Consider the following 20,220-nt stretch of genomic DNA (forward strand, 5'->3'; position numbering starts at 1 on the left):
GGGTTAATACTCCAGTGAGTCGATCACATCTGCAGTTCGTTCTCAAAAAATCACAAGAGTGGATGAACCTACGTCCCATGGAGAATGGATTCATTTTGGAGGGACTCCTAAAATTGGGCTGGGGGAGTGGGACGTTGGGGGGGGGTGAAACATCGGAGAAGGAATATGATGAAGCTGTCACGAAGCGCCACATACTGAACGGTGCACCACAGGGCTACGGCAACTTGTCACCGACACAGCTGCACACCCGTGCAGATCCAGTTTTGCACTCCACCGTGCCGTTACTCTTGCGATATCGCCTAAAGTTTAATCCTCCACCGCAGAGTACATCAACCAAAGTGCGTACGCCGTCAATGCATGTACGTTCGCATGTTTACGTTTAATTGCGTTGTGTTAGCCTGCGTACATTGATGTTATACATCACTGAAAACTAATTTCTTTAGAACTGATCGTTGTGTTTAGTTCGTTAGCCTTCCTCCACAACTCCGATGAGCACGGTTGGCTACGTACGGCGCGAAAGAAGTTCAACATACATACATACAAACATACACTACGTGTATTTTGCTGCAATGTGAATTGTTGAATGGTCAAGAATAGATATACGAGTTGAGAATTTCACAAAAGTAGGTCTGCGTGGAAACATTATTATTATGTGTCTTTTTATTTTGTTAAGAAGAGGATTCTCGCTGCAGAAAAAAAGGTCTCTTGAGGCTTGCCTGGAAATGAGATCAGCATTATTATTATTACTATTGCACGAGATTGAGACACACAAGCATTTAATAACAAGACTGTACACTTGATTGGTGGTGGCTCTGCTCCTATCTCTACAAGCCAGCAAGCTGCAAGGCTTCTTTAAATAATTAATTCCTGCGTGCTTAAACGTTACAAATGATATTTAGTTGCACGGGGTTAGCATACAATATTTATCATAGATTGAATTATTATTGCGCTGTATTTAGCTTAGTAGTTTTATTTAATTAATCTACATATTCATTTGATTTGCTGAAATAAAAAAAAAAACTGATCATTCCGTAGCGTGATTATGTAATGTGTGATTAGCGAGGTATGACAAATTGCAGATAGCTAACATTGTTGTTATTATATAAAATAACTTACATGTATGAAGCACAACGTATAGAGCTTTGGACAGTTATAATCTACAGTAGAAAATATAGCAGTTTTCATAACCAATGCTATATGTCGTAGCAATTCTAATAATATTGTATTCCTGTTACAATCAGTACTAGAGTAGTGCTGCGTAACCATTGCTATCATCAATTGTAATTCTAATACAATTATATTGCATTTAGGTTAAGTAGAAAGCTGTAATTCTGGCATTACTGTAACACCTAATTGCTATCAGATTTATACTTATTGTCGTATGATTAGTGCAGTAATTGATTCATTAATTATCCCTCTGTTTGAAGGGGAAAGTACATAAGACAGTAGTACAACATGGGCATGATGAATGTTGGGACTCCCACACCGAGGGAGTGAGCAGAGGTTCATCTCAGGAATGGTATTTACGATGGAGACGTGGATTTTGGCGATGAGGAGACCGAGTCAGGTCAGAAATACGGTGACGAAGGCACAATTGGGGAGGCGCGTCGTAAGAAGAGAGGAAACCCCATATCGGAAGAAGGTGATGCACGTGGCTGCGCATGGACGCACCAGGGTGGACATGGCAAGAATAGGTGGATGGAGAGGACTGAGTGGGGAAAATGCCAGAAGATGGAAAATATGACCGTGAAGAATGAAACTTAATTTTGGGAGGCCTACTCCTAGCAGCAGAAATAACATGACTTCTGGTGTTGGAATTTATATCTTTATAGATGGGAACCCGTTAGATGCGTAGTTGAGTTGCTGCAGTATATATCGTTGATGCCTTACTACTCTCAGAGCTGGGTTCCAGAAAATGTACTCTCAAAAAGCCCTTTCACCGTGGAATTGTGCGGCAAAGCCATCAGAAGCAAGCTGAAACAAAACTGCGAATATATTTTTTGTTAGGTCTGAGCGGGGCATCTCAGAGGCGGTCGCCCCAACACCCCCACGGCAGCTGCATGAACGCCCCCCCCCCCCCCCCGAGCCAGCCGGAGTTGTTTTCATTGCGGTCGTTCTAAACGGAGCGATAATAAAAACAGCCGAGAGTGATCTTTGTCTCTCTCTTTGTGAGTCGTGCCATGTCTGTGCCACAGTCCCATCAACCACAGGTAGACTCGCGGCTTCGACACGCACCGCCGGCAGAAAGTGCTATCTTCACCTGGCCCGTTCTTCCATGTTTGCGCAGTAGTACCTAGCGGAGTGTGGTGAGTGTCAACGATGGGAAGGCAAAGGTGGGTCAGGCGTGTGTGGTCCTATCCCAGGGGTTACGGCGACGTGGCAGCTTCCTCCACCACAGAGGTGGGCTCAAAACAGCAGCCACCGCCGTCAGCCACTGAGAGAACTCAGCGGCCCGGGGTTATGTACACACACCGCGATGGCACAGGAGAGGCCACATGTGCTGGCAGTTGGACACAGGGGATTTATTTTGAGCCAGGGTTATTTGGTCTGTGGGTTATTTCGCCGTAGAGCGTTTCCATGAGGGGCGGCTGAAGGAGTGCTGCCGCTTCGGTTCGAGCGCCCCAAGGCTCATCGCTCGCTCACTCCACGGGCTTGCGCTCTCGTTGACTCGCTCGCTCGTTCACTCACCGACACAATCACTCACTCGGCCACTCGACCATTGCTACGCTACTCACTCTCTAACTTGCATGCTCAGTCGCGAACTCGTGCATTTACCTGCCGGGTCAATTATGTTTGCGCCAACTCGATTACGAACACACCCAGTCTCGTCCTTTGCTCACTAGCTCACACTGACCGACTCAGTCATTGACTCCCTCACTTGCTAACTAATCCACTCACCTACATACTCACTCATCTACTCAATTATTTGCTGGTATACTCACCTATGTATTAATGTACTCCCTTAATAAAGTGCTCACTCACCTACTAACTCGCACATGTTTGCACTTGCTTGCCCACTCGTTTACCTACTCACCTGTCCACGCACTCACCCACTCACTCAGCTACTTAATAAGGCACTAATCTACTAACTCACCAACTAGCAAGCTCACGGCAGTCATTCACTCTCATACTCACCAAGTAATTTCCCCACTCAATCTGTTGGCATCCTTTGTGTCTCTATCTCTCTTTGTCCCCACATCTGCCCCAGCTTCTCTAAATCTCAAATTGAATTTACCGAGGGCAGAATTACAGTACCCAGCACTCTGTTGTTATTCTTCGGAATCTTCCACTTCAACGGAAATGCCTCAGGCCCACAGAGCCAAACTAAGGCACTTTAACGAGATTTATGTTAAAGCACACATTGCAGTGAAACAGGACTCGCGCGTATGGTACGAAAGGCAACGCAGCTTTCCAGCAAAGGCTCCCAAGCAATAATTAACACCAGTGGGAGCGTTAAGTTACGTACACACTGACAGCTAAGAGTTCATGTAAACGTTCTCAAAATCCAGCCGTTGGCTCTTCCGCCCCCACCTTGCTTAAACGGAGCCACCTCTGTGCACTCTAAGACCGTAACAGTGCATCGTATTCATCAATAAACATCGACCCATTCGCTTACGGTAACGTGGGCAAAATCCACACGTGCCATGAACGATGTTTCTTTAAAATAATCTGAGTAACGTGGTGACCCTTGCAAGCCACGAGAGGGCGCGGCACTCACCGGGAATAAATGATCCTCAGTGTCATGGAGGATGAATGTCCGCGGATCCAATGATCCGCTCGGGTTACCCGTGATTTAACTCTTATCCGCGAGGGGTAGTCAGTAAAAGAGAAAAAGCAATCGCCCACAATGGGATGCATTTGCTAAGAATGTTTTATCCGAGAAGAAAAATAAAATATTCGTTGGTTAATACGAGTCTTTAATATTTAGCCGACGAATGCGCCATGCACGCAACACCCTGGCTGTATCGCTTCAATCTATACAGCAGCTACTGCCGCCTTGGAATGGTTGAAGGACCTTAACATTTAACTGGCATCTATACAAACTGTTGCTGACATTACCATATGAAAGAAAACGTATTTAAAGTAGTGCTGTGGGGGAGAGGGGGGGTTATAAATTCCATGGCCCAATCAGCAGCGCGCAAATCTCCAGCCACGCGGCGCTTTTGACCAAACCTCCAAACAAAGCTTGTGGGAATTATTGGCGCTGGTTCTGGCTGCCTCGCCCGTGTTGTGATTTCCTGGCGTCTCCATGCGGGGGGGGGGGGGGGAAACTGCGCACTATACAAATTCGACTGCACGTGTATAGATGCGATTTGCATGAATGACGCTTTTTTATATATATAAAAATCACATGTATTTAAATGAATCACATTGTCATTATTAATTATGTTCAAAACCCACCTGATATTTCCACAATTATTCGCTGCACGAATACACCAATCACTCATTTGCAACTCGCTATTGTTCCATCATTTATCTTCATTAAGTGTCTAAGGAGGTTTTGCATATTTTAATTGGCCATTTCAATTGGTCACGCTTAAGGACTGCTAGGAGACCAATTGATCGTGTTATTTATTATGTTTAAGCCTCGCCAGATTTCTTAATGGCTTGCAAATGAAGGAGCGCAGATGAATAAGACTTGGGTATTTTTTTCTCCCTTAAGTCATCTCCAGCGAATTTCCCAAAAGTATTTTAAAAAGCGTTTCAGGACGCAAACAGCCGAAGCATAACACTCATGAGCACTCCATAACAGCGCCGGTGTCTCTTATTTCAAAGGGATGATGGTTAAGTCATCATCTGCCCGGGGTGTAGCAGTGCGTAGTAGTGCTCAACTCAAAATCAGAACGTTGCAAGCTCGGCGTCTACTCAGGCCATCCTCGACCACCTGCGGTTGTTAAATTAAGTATCACTCTGTAGGAAGCAGAAGACCGAATCCTGCCATGCAAGTGTGGAATTTCCACTGCGGATACCAGGCCATGAATGTACTTGAGTGCCTGCTCAGGCTTCGTTGATCAGGTTCAAGATGAAGATGTCATCACGGACAAAGCTGTTGATGCCACCACACCTCGCCAACCCCTTCTGTTAGATCCTACAGCTACCATACAGCGGATACCTTAACTTCCAAGATCTGCCCGAACAGTGTCCCACCATCTGGTCTTGGGTCTTCATCTTGATCGCTGAATTGAAGGAGACCATTCAAATGCCTTTCTCGGAATCCGGACATCCTCCATTTTGTACACACGTCCTACCCAACGAAACCTTCTTTGGCTTTTCATAAAGCAGTACTGCTTTGAAATCGGGTCCATCTTTTTAAAACACCCTGTATTTACAATTCTTACCGGCCATGTTACAATATGGATTTTTGCCCTGCCTATCCTATCTTGTACACAAAACTCCTAGCATCCGTCTCAGACACCTGTGTTCAAGTGCCAAATCATTGCAACAGGGAGACACTTTGGGCTCAATTAATGTGCCAGCAAAGGCTCCTTTGTGTTCGAAATGTTCCAAAAAAGTGCTCGTGTCTCCATTGGCAACAATCTGCAGGCTCAGCAAGGCAATGATTTTTAGCCATTATTTTGCTCTGAATCAGAGCCCTTTGCGTTTTATTTTACTCTATTTACGCGAATTGTCTCTGCTGCGGCTAGTAAGGACTTTCAGAGGCCCTGCGAAGCAACTGAGGTTAAATAAAACAAGGGAGGAAAGTCCACGCATACTCATGTTTGTTACGTAATGTTTTCCAACACGTGTTATTCTTCGAGAAGCGTTTAATTAGCGGTACAAATACCAACTGATGCCTGTCAGGACCCCACCCATTCCCATATTTACAAACAGTTCTTTGAGCTATGCTTTGTTTCGAATTTTAGGGTAAATGCCTGATAGTAACGAAGTACTATTATACGATACAGTCCGAAGCATTTTGGATTATATTTAAGAGATAAATCGTTCTCCCTTCCCTCATTTCCCCCATTACATACGGACGGAGCTAATGCATACATGATTTTCAAACTTATTTGGAAATGGTGTTAAAAAAATCAAACGCACACATGCCTGAACGCAAGATCTCGATGTCATATGGCCCCCTTTATGTCAATCCACTACTGGATGAGTACCTCTCCATACCAGTACAGGTCGTGAAGGTTATTTGACCATACTTCACCACGCTAATCAGCGTGGCTTTGTGAAACTGAAAGGGAACGCACGTGTGGAAACGTATAAGTACGGTAAAACAAAGGATTTTGCTGCAGTGTCCTCTACAGGCCTTCACATAGCCGCCTTATGAAATCAGGTACAAAAAAACAACAAATGTAAATTGCTCTGCACCTCGCTTTGCCACCCTGCATGTATGTTGAACTTCTTTTGCACCGCATGTAGCCAACCGTGCTAATCAGAGGTGCGGGTAGGGGGAAGGACAACAAAGCAGCTCTGAAGAAATGAGTTTCCAATCTCAATTTAAAAGTGCACAGCTCCAGTGGTTTCATACTATCCGAAGGAAGAGAGCGTTCCAGACAGCCGCAAGAAGCATGTCTCAAAGCGCGCGATGTTCACCGGTGAGCCCACCGTTTAAAGATCTGGGCCTGTGATCACACCCACCCCCACCTGATGATGTCCTTGTGTCCGTTCTTGGCGGCCAGATGAAGGGGAGTCGTGCTGTTGGGCTCCGTGATGTCGGACGATTTCCCCTCCAGCAGGGCGCTGCACATGTTGCTGCTCAGCAGCAGCTGGGCCACCTTCACACGCAGGCACAGGGGGGGCGCACAGAGCAGAAAGGATGAGCAACCACGGTCACGATCACCCCCCCTCCCCCTTTTGTCCACTGGCGCGCGATGGTTTGCTCCACGGGAAAGCACTCAACGATGCACTTTCCCGAAGAAGCTTCCAGCATTGAGAGTGAAACGTTGGGCGTTGCGCCGAGCCGACACGCGGCACAACCCGAGACACACAACGGAGGAGAGCTGTTTGGACACTTTTATTCAACCTGCCGTGTTGTCCGTTTTATAGCCTTTCACATGTTTGACGCTTATTACCTTCGGTCTTACGAAGCCAAACGAGCTGAAGTTTTTGACACAGACTCGTCCTCGCGTGCAAATTCAAGATTTTATTAGAACGACCGGTCCAGATCCCGCCGATCATGTGCCTATTCGCGTTTTTCACTTAACTTTCATAATTATTAATACTCCTATATTTTACCCCCCCACCTGTTTTTTTTGCAATCACGAATGGTCACGCCCATCCACGAGGGCAAACGTCTCATCCAATCAGAGCGGCTGTCGGGGAGCCTCTGACCAATGAGAGGCGCGCAAATTTCGCCACTCGTCATGCCGCCGGAGCGGCCACTGCTGTTTCGCTGTCCTCAGCGCGAGACCAACAATTGCCATAATAATTCCTTCTGTTTCGATTGTTAAAATAATGACATAGTTATAATCGTAATAGATTTAATCTTATCGTTCGCGTTGTCATGCCCGTACCGATCCGCTGAGCGCAACCTTGGTGACAACTGTGATCATGATTTAGAATTAAATGCCGTAATGTTATCCCTATTTTCATTGCCAAAATGACCATACTTCACCCCGTCAGTGCGGATTGGTAAAGGGGGGCAGCATAGACGTACAGTACAACTCGATATAAACAGAACGTCGCCCGGAAGCCCTATGACAACATGTGTGTGCATGGTGGACACCCATCCAGACACTGTCCATGCTCAGATCTGCTTGGCTTTCGAGGTCCAACCAGATCGAGTGCATTCCAAGCCCGGGTTATTTGGTCATTGGCGAAGAGGGTTATAGTGATGCTGTTCTTAACAGCTAACATTTCACGATGGCGAGATGTTAACTACCTCGCCTGGTATACAGGTCGTCGATTCGATGCTGACCCTTATGCCTGCATTTCTGGAGTTTGCATGTTCTCCCCGTGATCGTGTGGATTTTTGTCCAGTTTTTCCCTCCACGTTTATAAACGTGCTTCGAGTATTTGGCTGCTATCAATTTACACATGATTTGGTCACTTCATTGGGCTATCATTTGTGGCTAGGTCGCTTCTGAAAATGAGTTATATAGCTCCAGTGGGCTTTACCTGTTCAAATGAAATAGCAGTTATAATATTTTTAAGGTACAAACAAATTGCTTAAAAAACAAGTTTTTGAATGCAATAGAAAGTCAATTATTTTGACCCCAGAATTCAAGTGACCTGAGAGCCCCACGATGTATAAAGTGTGATTTCCATCTACAAGTCAGGCAATCTCTCTGCCCTCTCTCTGCCAAGGGGCATTGCTTACTGTGTAAACCTAAGGTATATTTTTTGTGGTACGAGGCAGTGTTAATAGCAAATGTGTCCATTAAGCCTGCCATGGGAATGTGGAATTTCTACCAATCGCTTAAGGTCGCCATCGAAGTAGAGTGCCACCCTTCGCTAATTTCAGAATCAGAATCTTTATTTAGACCGGAAGTAATCCGATGAAAACTATGAAGCTCTTTTGCACAGATGTCCAGTATGTGTAGGTCGACGGGCTATTTTATTTTAAGTAAATAAAACTCAGTTGTATATAGCGCCATTCACACAAGGCCTCGGCACTTTGCAACACAATCCCAGTAAAAACCCTTAACGTTCAAACCGAGAGGAAAACGAGCCCACACAGACAGATCCGCAGGAGAAAATAAACGCGTTTTCAGACGAGCCCTAAAAACCTCGACTGACGGAGCATTCCGAACGGGCCGGGACAAGGCGGTGTTTCCCCGTACACTAAATAAACTGCGAAGGAAAAAAAAAAACATCTAAAATTGCATTAACAGTCTATGTCAAGGAATGCTTTGCATTCACACTGTTCACACTGCAATGCTGCATTATTCCATACTTGAATATGCATCGCGGCCAGAAAATACTGCTGCCGCGATGGCTTTCGCACACTTGTAAGCAGTTGCATGCTCACGGCGTTATTTTTTTTACGTCTTAAATAAGTCTCGGAATCCGAGGCGGATCTTTCACGCTGGCTCGAGTTACGATTGCGGTAGCATGAAAAAGAATCCATGAGTTAAAAAAAAAAAAAATTCTCCCGGGACGCTAAGGCACGTTCCTCTGCATCGCGCGTGTACGGTGCTCATGTCAATCCACTGCTGGATGAGAGCCTCCCCGCATCGCGAGTTTTGTGGTAGTGGTTTGACCGCACTTCACGCTTGTCAGTGCGGGCTGTTGGTGTAGGCGAGCAGCATAGACATGGGGAAATAGTATAGTACAATAACGGATTTTTGTTGCACCATCTCCCGCGTACACCATGGCCTCACAGCACCCTACAAAGCCTGTTTTATGGATGGTATCTACCTGTCCAGGCACTATACAGGCCCATACCGGCTTACTTTCCGAGATTTGACATGTTGAAGTGAATCAGATTTTGAATTTGAAATGGATCATGGGCAAAGGCTGCATATAAAAGTAGAGCATAGATCAAAAGACAAAGATCCTCAATTTACCTGTATAGAATGCCGGGGCAAGTGGTGTTAGTGAGCACCTACAAGGCCAGTATGGCAGACGAGAGGGTGGTGTGGATTGGGCAGGGGTCAGTAAACAAAATAAGGTTGTTTTTTTCGAATTCAGTAATAAAAACCTCTATTTCAAGAGCATATCAATACAACGCAATGTGAATACGAGACGGTGCTCCTTAATAAATAACGGCCACGAAGTAACTCTTAAAGAGCCCAACACGGCTTCGGAGCTGCAGGTTGCCGGCCCCTGGGATCAGACCAAACACGCCTGGCCACCTTTGTCTTCCCATGAGTGACACCGACCACACTGCACTCGGTTCTAATTTGTAACCTAAGTGGGCCTAGTGGAAGAACAGGCCAGGTTAAGATTTCAATGTCTGCCGGCGATATGTGTGTCAAAGCCAGGAATCTAACTGTGGTTGATGGGACTGTGGCACAGATTTGGCACGACTCGCAAAAAGAGACACAGATCCATCGTGTAGCCATTCCGACCGTAAGAGTGAGCGCTGTTTCATGAGCAATCATAACGGCCGGCGTGGGTCGTGACAAGGGCACAGACAGCAGTGACTTAGACAGCGGAATGCTATGCCTGGTCACCTTTGTCTCCCGCAGTGGTGATGCTTACACACCACACTTAAGGCTGACTCGACCTAGGGGTGGGAGGGGCAGACATCACGAGCTGCTAATGTTGTCCTTGGCCTGTGTCAAATAAATATTTGTACCCCCAGGGGGGACAATTTGTTTCCCCCACGAGTGAACAACCGTTCCAGTTTGGGTTTAGGGTTAATGTGACTTTGATCAGGAAAGATAGTCAAGAGGGGACTCGATATTCCCTGATATTTTAGAATTATTGGTTCCTAGGGGGAGCAAATAACCGGTGAGCTCAGGTCCTCGGGTTCAGAGCGTAGTGCGCAAACCACTGCACCGCCGCTCTTCTTGTGCTCGCGTGAAGACAAAGATGAAGATCCCCATATAACCCAGACAGGCTGTTGGGGGAAAGTGCTGATACCAAGCAGCTATGAAGGCCGGAATGGCGCATGAGGAGATGCTGTGACCAGGTACTCAGTTGAGGCCAAGTCGACCTTTGGGAGTCCAAGCACCGGTTCACATATTCATCACTGATGTTGGCCGTGAGCAGGCATCGGGACTCGGGTTGCCGGGTTTGTAGCACAACGCGATGAACACCAGACAACCGCTCCCTATACACGTGCACACACATGCCTCGACTTCTAAAAGAAACAATCTCATCAGCAGGCAAACACAGGGAGATTGTGAAAATAAACACAAAGCAATTCCCCGCAGGAATATAAAAATAAAAAGGCTGAAATCTTAATTCAGCAGTGCTATGCACAACCGGCCAGCCGTTTCACAGCTCCTCACAGGTACGTAATTTATGGATGCATGCGCGCAGTTATACTGGGGTATAAACACGCGCTGCGGAATGTTCCATTCCCACACGGGGGTGAAGAAGGATGTTCGCTCATCCTGCTGCTGACCTTGACGCGGCCGAATTCGCAGGCCATGTCGAGCGGGGTTTTGTTGGCGCTGTTGACGATGCACGCGTTGGACTGGTGCTGCAGCAGCATCTCTGACTGCAGAGACGACAGACGATAGGGGGGCACATGAGGCAGAGACACAAAGGGGAGGGAGGAACAGAGGGCAGGGGGCAGAGAGGGCAGAGACACAGAGGGCACGGTGCACAAGGCCATACAGAGTGCGGCATGAGTGCAAAGTACAAACTGTGTAGTCGGCACGTGCAGACGTGTCTATGTGTACGTTTAAATCTTTGTTTCATTTTATTATTACCTAGTTGAAAGCTATAACGGCCAAGGGAGGGAATGCGCCGAAGAGGGCGTCCACCGTGCAAATGGAGCATTCAATCAGCTCGTGGGCAGGTGCTGAATGAATTGTTGTATCATACGGACAGTGAGAGATGGCATTGGTTTGGGGGAGCCTTCATCCAGCAGTGGATTTATCAGGCTGACGATGATGATGAGAGACCATTTAAGCCAACATTTTTTTTTAAACGAATATTTCGGTTGTGAGAGAAATATAGAATACATATGGAAAAACAATCTAAAGTATACAAGGTCTACGTTTAGCTGCTAAGAAGGCAAACATTCTAGAAAATACCTAGTCATATTCAACGTTTTACATATTACGCAAAAATTTAATTGTCGATAAAAATGTGAATAACAACGTTGGATGGGGCATGGTTCAAAAGCGCTTGCTTTCAAATTGTCCATGCAATGAGCCCAATTGCCCATTCAACTCCGACTGCGAGGTAATGGTTTTTAAATGTAAAAGATGCAATACTGCTCAAAGTACGAGGAACATTGTGAAATAAGCAATGTTTCCAAACCTATTATTTACTAAACAGTCAAGCAGACGATGCCTCCTTCATATATATGTCTCCACACACATTGTTTTTTCTTTTTTTAAACAACACATCGACTTCACGACCTTCCGGGAGTGCACAAATTCAACGGCATTGATTCTGTCGAAACCGGTCCAGAGTATTGCTTCCATTGAATCAATGCCGCTGAAATTATGCACTCCCAGAAGGCCATGGGTTGTGTAAAGAATATGTATTTTTTTTTACGTGGAGAGACATTCTCTGCTGGGTAGTAGGGCCTTCTCGAGTGTGGTGCCTAAGATATTGTTCTCTCTTCCACATTTACTCCGAGCATCGAACATTTCAGGAAACTCAGCAAGATTCATTTTTTTCCTTTGAAATTTCCTTGAGTATGCGCCCTCATTTGGATATATTTTTTTTGTATATGTCTTGATTTTATATGTCGGACTACCTTCATTTAATTCATCCTGTAAAGTATTGCGATGCCCTCTTTAGTGGGGGCGAGTTTTTACTAAAAAAAAATATTTGAATGAATGAATGGAATTTTAATATAATCTGGTGATATATCATTATGATATAGTGTGTTGTTTATATTCCCCACAACGATGCTAATGATTTGACTTCAGTCTTATTCCCAAGTATGCTTTAGTCACTATGATACAAAAACAAATAAAAAAATAACCATAATGTAAGCTATCGGACTCCAATTTGCAGTTGTGTGGTGGTCATGGCGGTGGTAATTGAGGTGGTGGTGGCAATGGCGATCAGAGTAGGGGAATGACAGCTCCGTTGCTTATCGCTTGAGAGTGGTTGTTATGGCAGTGGAAGTGATGGTCAAGGTGATAATGGCTGTGGAGGTGGTGGTGGCATTGATGATAGCGATAATTGCGGTGCCTGTGGTGGCATTGATGATGGTGGTAGCGATGCCAGCAGTAGCAGAGGCCGTGGAGGGCGTTAAACAATGAGCAAACAAATAATTAATTCATTAATTGAATCGTGACCCCAAATCGTGACCTGAAATCGTGACAATTAATTGTCTCGTGGAGAAGGTGAATTGCTGCTTTCCTAGCGGCTGACGCAATACTGACAGTGGTAGTAGTGATGGCGATGATGGCAGAGGAGTTGATGGTTGAGGCAAGCAAAGTCACAGCTAAGGTGCAGCTCTTTCTTTCTCTCTCTCTCTCACCTCTGAATCGTGGTGGTGGCGGTGGTGTTTTTTTGCGGAGAAAGTGATTGCTGGTGGCATTACTGCGGTCCCTCTCCCTTTCTCTGATCACTTGGCCATGGTATATGTTGAGATGGTGGTAGGTAGTGGTGATTGTTGTGACAACAGCAGCAGTGGTGGTGGAGCCACCATTTTCTCTCACCACTTAGTGGTGGTGATGACGGTGTCGACAATGATAGTGATAAGCGTTTTGGTAGAGGTGGTGGTGGCAGTGGTTCGTGGTGGTGGTGGTAGCCGTAGTGATGGTAGTTTCGGCGAGAGCACCATCATCACCCTCACCACCTCGTGGTGAGGGTGATGATGGCGGTGTCGACAATGAGAGAGGGCTGAGCGACGTGCTTGGCGGCGGTGGCAGCGCGAGTAGTGGTGGCGGTGGTGGCAGCGGTGGCAACTGTCGCGGGCATCAGCGCCGCACGCTCACCACTTGGTGGTGGCCGTGCTGGGCTGACAGATGCAGGGGGATCTCCCCCTCCTCGGACTGGGCATTGACGGAGGCTCCGGCACGCAGCAGCAGCAGCGACGGCTCCGCCTTGCCCTGCCACGCCGCCAGGTGCAGCGCCCGCATTCCTGCGCACGCCCCCCCCCCCCATGCCCCCAGAGTTAGGCACGGCCATGTTCTATCCACTGCTGTCGACATCCTCTCACGCCCCTGCGACGCCAGGGTCCCATTCTGCTCCTGTACACGAGGTGAACTCATTGCTCCAAACGCGGTGGTGGTGGTGGTGGTGGTGGTCCTCTCAAACAAACCCGTGACTTGATGTGGCTTGCGAAGGCCTCTAACTAGCGGTGGTTTGAGAAAGGGCTCTAAATAATCGTGATCATTATGTGCTGCGTAACGAGGTAGAAACAGGGCCAGAGTTTATGTTATGATTGGGACAGAGATAAGATGAAGCTAGAGATGGGGTTCGGGACAGGCTTATTAGATTGGGGAAGTGTTAGGATTCGGGTAATGTTTGATGTTTGGATTAAGTGTTAGTTTTGGGTGTGTTGCGTTTGGTTATAGACGAGATTAAAGCTAGGGATAGGATTAGAGTTGTGATTATGTGTTAGGTTAGTGGAATATAATGGTTGGGCTAGAGTCATGGTTAGTGTTGGGACTGAAGCTAAAGAGTAGGTTGAATACTAGGGGTTATGGTTAGAATGAAGTGTTATGGATAAAGTTATGGTTATAATTGAGTGTTGGGTTAGTGGCACTTTTGGGTTTAAGTTAAAGTCACTGATGCTAATACCCGTGCTATGGTTAGGATTATAATTAACTGTTAAGGCTATAGTTCAGGGTAGGATTAGGAGTTAGATTTGTGGTAAAATTGAGCTTGGGTTGGAGTAATGGTTCAGGTTTGGGTAAAGATTTAGATTTTGGGGTAGTGCTTAGGTTGACGTTAGAGTTTGTGGTAGGAATCAAATTGGGATAAGAGTTTGGGTTCAGGTTCGAGTTAAATACAGGGTTATGGTTGGGTTGAGGCGAGAGTTACATATAGGGTTCAGGTTGGGTTCAGGCTAGAGTTACAGATAGGGTTCAGGTTGGGTTCAGGCTAGGGTTACAGATAGGGTTCAGGTTGGGTTGAGGCGAGAGTTACAGATAAGGTTCAGGTTGGGTTGAGGCGAGAGTTACAGATAGGGTTCAGGTTGGGTTGAGGCGAGAGTTACAGATAGGGTTCAGGTTGGGTTCAGGCTAGAGTTACAGATAGGGTTCAGGTTGGGTTGAGGCGAGAGTTACAGATAGGGTTCAGGTTGGGTTCAGGCTAGAGTTACAGATAGGGTTCAGGTTGGGTTGAGGCGAGAGTTACAGATAAGGTTCAGGTTGGGTTCAGGCTAGGGTTACAGATAGGGTTCAGGTTGGGTTCAGGCTAGAGTTACAGATAAGTTTCAGGTTGCGTTCAGGCTAGAGTTACAGATAGGGTTCAGGTTAGGTTCAGGCTAGAGTTACAGATAGGGTTCAGGTTGGGTTCAGGCGAGAGTTACAGATAGGGTTAAGGTTGGGGGTTAGATTTCCGGCTAGGGTTGTGACAATGTGTGGACATCAGTGCTCCTATACCAAGACCACCGCCATTCTCCACTAAGTGACGGTGACTTCACCACGGCGCCTGTGCCAGGCTAGGTGCACTTTGAGGCCACGTCAAGCGTCCAAGGCCCACTGACAGGAGGCCACTGGCCAGACCCGGGTGCCGTGTGTTGACTGACTGAGATGACCGCCAGCCAGATGCACCAGCTGTAACCCCCGACTGTGACTCGGGCGCCTTTCCCGATGGAGTTGCTCCGTACCTTTGTTGTCACGCAGGTCCACAGCTGCCTGGGCATCGAGCAGCAGGGAGATGAGCTCCGAGTTTCCCATGAGAGCCGCATGGTGGAGCGCGGAGAACCTAGACAAAGATCACCCACATAGCCTTAACAAACTGTCGGGGCAAGTGCTGTTAGTGGGCACACACGCACGCACGCACACACACACACACATGCACGGCCCCCAATCAGCATGACAGACCACAGGGGAGAACGCTGCTAACGAGCACCTATTAGGGTCAGGATGACACAAGACGGTGTCATGAGGCCGGCATCCATGCCTGGCTGCCCTTGTCTCCACATTCCCGATGTTCACACATCAGGAATGATTTGTACAGATTCTATTTTCTTCCCGCGTTGTGCATGGCTGGGAGTTGAATGCGGGTATCTGGAGGTCATACCGCAGTGTGCGAACGTATGCAGCTTTGCTCCATACACACATGCACGCAGAGACACACACGTCAAAAAAACAGGTACACACACAAACATAGACAAAGATCCCCTGTATAGCCTTAACAGACTGTTCGGGCAAGTGCTGTTCGTGAGCACCTATGGAAGCCGGCACGGCACAGGAGGAGGTGGGTGGACAGCACCACGCCCGTCCGCCTTCGTCTCCCCAGTGGCAATGTTTACACACAGCACCAGGTACTCAATTTGAGGCTGAGTCGTCCTAGCGGAGACCCATGACCGGTTCAGGTAATCGTCACTGGTGTTGGCCGTGAGCGGGACTCGAACTCGGGTCTCCGGGTTCGTAGTGCAGCGTGCTGGCCGCTGCGCTACCGCTCTCCACCTACACATGCAACAAAGACAAAGATCCCCCATATAGCCTTAACAGTGCTGTTAGCGAGCACCTATGAAGGCCGCTGCAACTCACACGAAGAGATTCTCACACGCAGGCGCACAACCTCCTTCAGTGGCGTTTCTGTCTTTGCGTACAGTGCTTTTGCTCGGCCGGGTCTCCCTTCTAAAAAGAGACGATTCGGTCTCGGTGGGCTCTCAGCCGCTCATAAATAAGCAATTTGACTGATTGATTGATAGCGCGAGCGCTGTCACAACGGTTTACAGCGGGTAATGACGAGCGCCGCGCCTCTTGTTTGGCGGTGAGAGAAGCCCGGCCCGCGAGGTGCCTCCAAGCGCCCCGGGCGGCTCTGCTCCGTCACCTTCCAGGGTCGCGGCAGGGCGGCAGAGCAGCGGCACATCGCCCGTGCCACGCGGGTTGAGGAGGCTGCTCGGGGTTCGACTCCTGACTCGGGCGTTCTCCCAGCCGCTTGCGCCAGGGAGCAGAGCTCGCCACGGCTATCCCAAAAGAGCGGCTTTTAAGGGAATATCCCATTCATCGAGCCGTGAAAAACCTACATCAATAAATATATTTTTAAACGGTCTCATTGATTTTGTCCAAACTTCCCAAATGCAGGACACTCTTGAGAGAGTGTTCAAACTCAGTGTGGCTACCCTTGTCGATAAGCAATTGTTGTTATTATTACTACCTGTAGGGAGTTCAAAAAAAATATTGATAAGGCTTCTCCTGGTGAGCACACAATTGCACGTGTCCGGCAGAGTGGCGTATTTTGCCTTTAACATATGTAATTATAAATAGCACAATACTTTTGTGTAATGTTTTACTGTTTTATGTGCCCAATTGCTGTGGTTAGCGTCGTGTTATTTGATGTTTCCGCTGTATTATCTATTATCTATCTATATAAAAGTAAAAAATTGTCTGTGGGTTTGTGTGTGGCTTTGTGAGTCTGAGCCATTCCCTGTACACCTTGGGGTGCGACAGGGATGTCCTCTGGCTCCAACATTATTTAACATCTATTTCGACCACGTAGTTCGTGAAGCCTTCAGTAGCTGTACAGGAGGAATTTCCATCTGGTACAGATACAATGGGAGGCTGATCGATGCCTGGGTGTGGTCAAGGGATGGATCTCTATTGGTCAACCACGTTATGTATGCCGACGACCTGGTAATTGCAGCTCACTCAGAGGAGGAGTTGGAGGCGCTGCTGCTGAAACTGGAGTGTGCCACTAAGAGGTGGGGCCTCACTATCAGCCCCACCAAAACGAAGCACCTGCCTGGGTATTTTGTACCATAGGGCACTCCACCCCCACAACTCCCAATCGGTGATGGGGCAGTTGTGGAGAGAGTGAAGAGTTTCCCATACCTGGGCAGTGTGCTCATGACCGGCCCTGGTTTAACAGCAGAGGTCTCACTCCAAATCAGTCGAGCGGCATTATCTTTTCATCAGTTGCGTAACACTGTGTGGAAGCTACCTGGTCTGTCGCTCCGCACAAAACTTTGGGTCTTCTCGGCCACAATCATTCCCTCCCCTCTCTACGCTTGCGAAACGTGGACCCCCCCTAATGGAACATCTTCACCGGTTAGAAACATTTAGGCTGGTCTGCCTACGATCCATCCTGGGTTTAACCAGGCTGGATTGTGTGAGGAGCTCACAAATCCTCGAAAGATCTGGACAAAGTCCCATCGGTGAGCACCTACAGCAGGCAAGGCTGCGTTGGCTGGGCCATATAGCCCGCATGCCCAGCCACCGCATGCCCAAACAGCTTTTGTTCGGCCGGATCAAGGGGGCTAAACGGGTGCGGCACGGGCTAGAGAAGAGATGGAGTGACGTGGTACAGGAGGATGTGGAGCTGAGTGGACTTACCGATGACTGGTACCAGCGGTGTCAAGATCGGCCTATGTGGAGGAGGCTCGTGAAGGACGCTACTGGGCAGTTGGAGGCAGTCGCCCTCCAACAACAAAGGGCGGAGGAACGATGCTCACAACAACGAGCGGAGCGCCGGGTAGCTAAAGCACAGCAAGTTGGCACAGTAGAGGGCACAGGTGGTGCATCAGCCAATCATCTCAGTCAGTCGACCCGTGGCACCTGGGTCTACCCTGTAACCTCCTGCCGGCGGGCGTTCGACACTTCATGTGGCCTCAAGGTGCACATGGCCTGGCACAAGCGTCGTGGTGACGTCACCGCCACTTAGTGGCGAATGGCGATTGTTGTTCACGTGCTTGCAAACGATTTCGCTCTCCAACGGTGGGGTTTACGTAAAATAAAAATCGCCAGGTTCCACGCCGTAAGCCCCCGACGTGAGCAAGCGCTATTCCTTTTTCACAACTGTAAACTTTAAATTAGTTTAATTAGCGATTTATTGCAGTTTTTGTGTGCTTTCCTTTTATGTATTTATTTATGACGCATGCACGACCATACCAACTCACGTGCCTTTGGTGGGGGGGAATGGCCCATGCCAAGTCGCACGCCTTCAGTGGGAGTGAGGGGGACATTCCACTCCAGCGCTAATTCCTTTGTCAAGGGGTACCTCTGCGGATGTGTATACTTTAACTTAGCTATTTCAATGAGCCATTTCAATGCTAAATTATATGCTAATTCCTTTGTCAAGTCGCTTGGTCTTTTTCTTCTCACACAGCTTAAAGGTCGTGATCTAAGCGTGGCTTCTTCCACTCCAGCGCTGTCCTCCAGACAGTCTCGTCCCTTCACCTGATGAAGGCCGCTTGTGTTGTGGCCGAAACGTCGTGATTTTTTGTTATTTTATTTTCACCTACGTGACTTTACCCAATAGAACCAAAGAGTAGGGACATTTTCTTTTTCGTTAAAAATGCTATAACATACACTACACGCTGGCGTTAATTCTTCACCTTGTGATGTCCCCCCCACCCCCATGCGTGCTGTTATTACTACGACAAGGTCCATGAGGCGAGCGAGGAAGATTATGGCCGATTTTTCCCACCCTGGACACTCTCTGTTTCAGCTACTCCCCTCCGGCAGAAGGCTTCGGTCCATCAGGACCAAAACCTCACGCCATAAAAACAGTTTCTTCCCATCTGCTGCTGGCCTGTTAAACAAGGCCAAGGGCTAACACTGTTTTTAACATTTGATCTACATAATGACACCTTGCCGATATTAACTATGTTACCCTATTTGTATTTTTTATTTTTAAATTATATCTTAAAGCTATTTTATATTCGATATTTATTTAATTTTATATACTTCAGCCCCTTGGTGTTAGACTTTTAACCTTTATTATAGTAAGACTTGTTTAAAACTTATTTAAGATTTTAGATTCCTATATGTTGAATGTATGCACCATCCTGCCAAAGTAAATTCCGTGTCGGTGTGAACTTACATGGCGAATAAAACCCTTTCTGATTCTGATTCTGATACAGTCGGTAGATGCTAGCACTATAGGCCATAGATATTACTGCAGAGCAGCCGGGGAGATCGTGGCTGGGGGGTGGATTGCAGCCCAGCCCCAGCCTGCCAAGGTGCCACCTCGGCCGGCTAGACAATCTAGGCAAGGCCGGAGGCTCTGCACGGTACTAGGCCTCACCACGCCACTCTGTCAGGTGAGTACTTTGTGCTATAGAGTCGATAAATACTGCTATAGAGTCAGCATGTACTACTGAAGTGATAGCAGGTACCACCACAGTCGGTATGCACTGCTGTAATCATAGCAGGCACCACCACAGTCAGTATGCACTGCTGTTAGATATAAAAAGTTGTTCCTGTACTCCTCACATTAAGTTGCTACATGAAGATAAATATTTATTTTCACGGCACTCTTTCGATGAAAACCCTTTTCCCCCTTTACTTTAAGGCAAACGTGCGACATATAATCCAGTAGATGTGTGTGTGACCAGATGTGTATACTGGTACAGATTGTGAGCTGCAGTGTAGTGGCTGGCGCACTGCACCACTGACCCGGCCACGTGAGTTCAATTCCCACTCGCGGCTAAGACCGGGTGTGCCTCCTTAGGTCCACTCAGCCTCATTTAAGTGTCTGGTGCGCAATGTGTAAACATCAGTGCTGGGGACACAAAGGCGGCCGTGCATGGAGCTGGCCACCCACCCCCTCTTGTGCCGT

The 20,220-nt window shown here is 47.6% G+C and overlaps 1 protein-coding gene across 5 annotated transcripts in view; it reads right to left on the minus strand.

The window, feature by feature from the left end:
• LOC116946079 (caskin-1-like) overlaps nucleotides 1–20,220 on the minus strand; it is a 153,461-nt gene that overhangs the window by 83,488 nt on the left and 49,753 nt on the right. For all 5 annotated transcript variants that reach the window (XM_076069829.1, XM_076069828.1, XM_076069827.1 and 2 more), the window contains exons 3-6: nucleotides 15,317–15,414; nucleotides 13,476–13,621; nucleotides 10,970–11,065; nucleotides 6,598–6,728 (exon numbers count right to left, since the gene is read on the minus strand). In XM_076069829.1, the coding sequence (XP_075925944.1) occupies nucleotides 6,598–6,728; nucleotides 10,970–11,065; nucleotides 13,476–13,621; nucleotides 15,317–15,414 (471 nt within the window). The remainder of the gene's footprint in view (nucleotides 1–6,597; nucleotides 6,729–10,969; nucleotides 11,066–13,475; nucleotides 13,622–15,316; nucleotides 15,415–20,220) is intronic.

Source organism: Petromyzon marinus, chromosome 26 (genome assembly GCF_048934315.1).
Source record: "Petromyzon marinus isolate PM22_M1 ecotype Great Lakes invasive population chromosome 26, UKy_Petmar_22M1.pri1.0, whole genome shotgun sequence".
Classification (NCBI taxonomy): domain Eukaryota; kingdom Metazoa; phylum Chordata; class Hyperoartia; order Petromyzontiformes; family Petromyzontidae; genus Petromyzon; species Petromyzon marinus.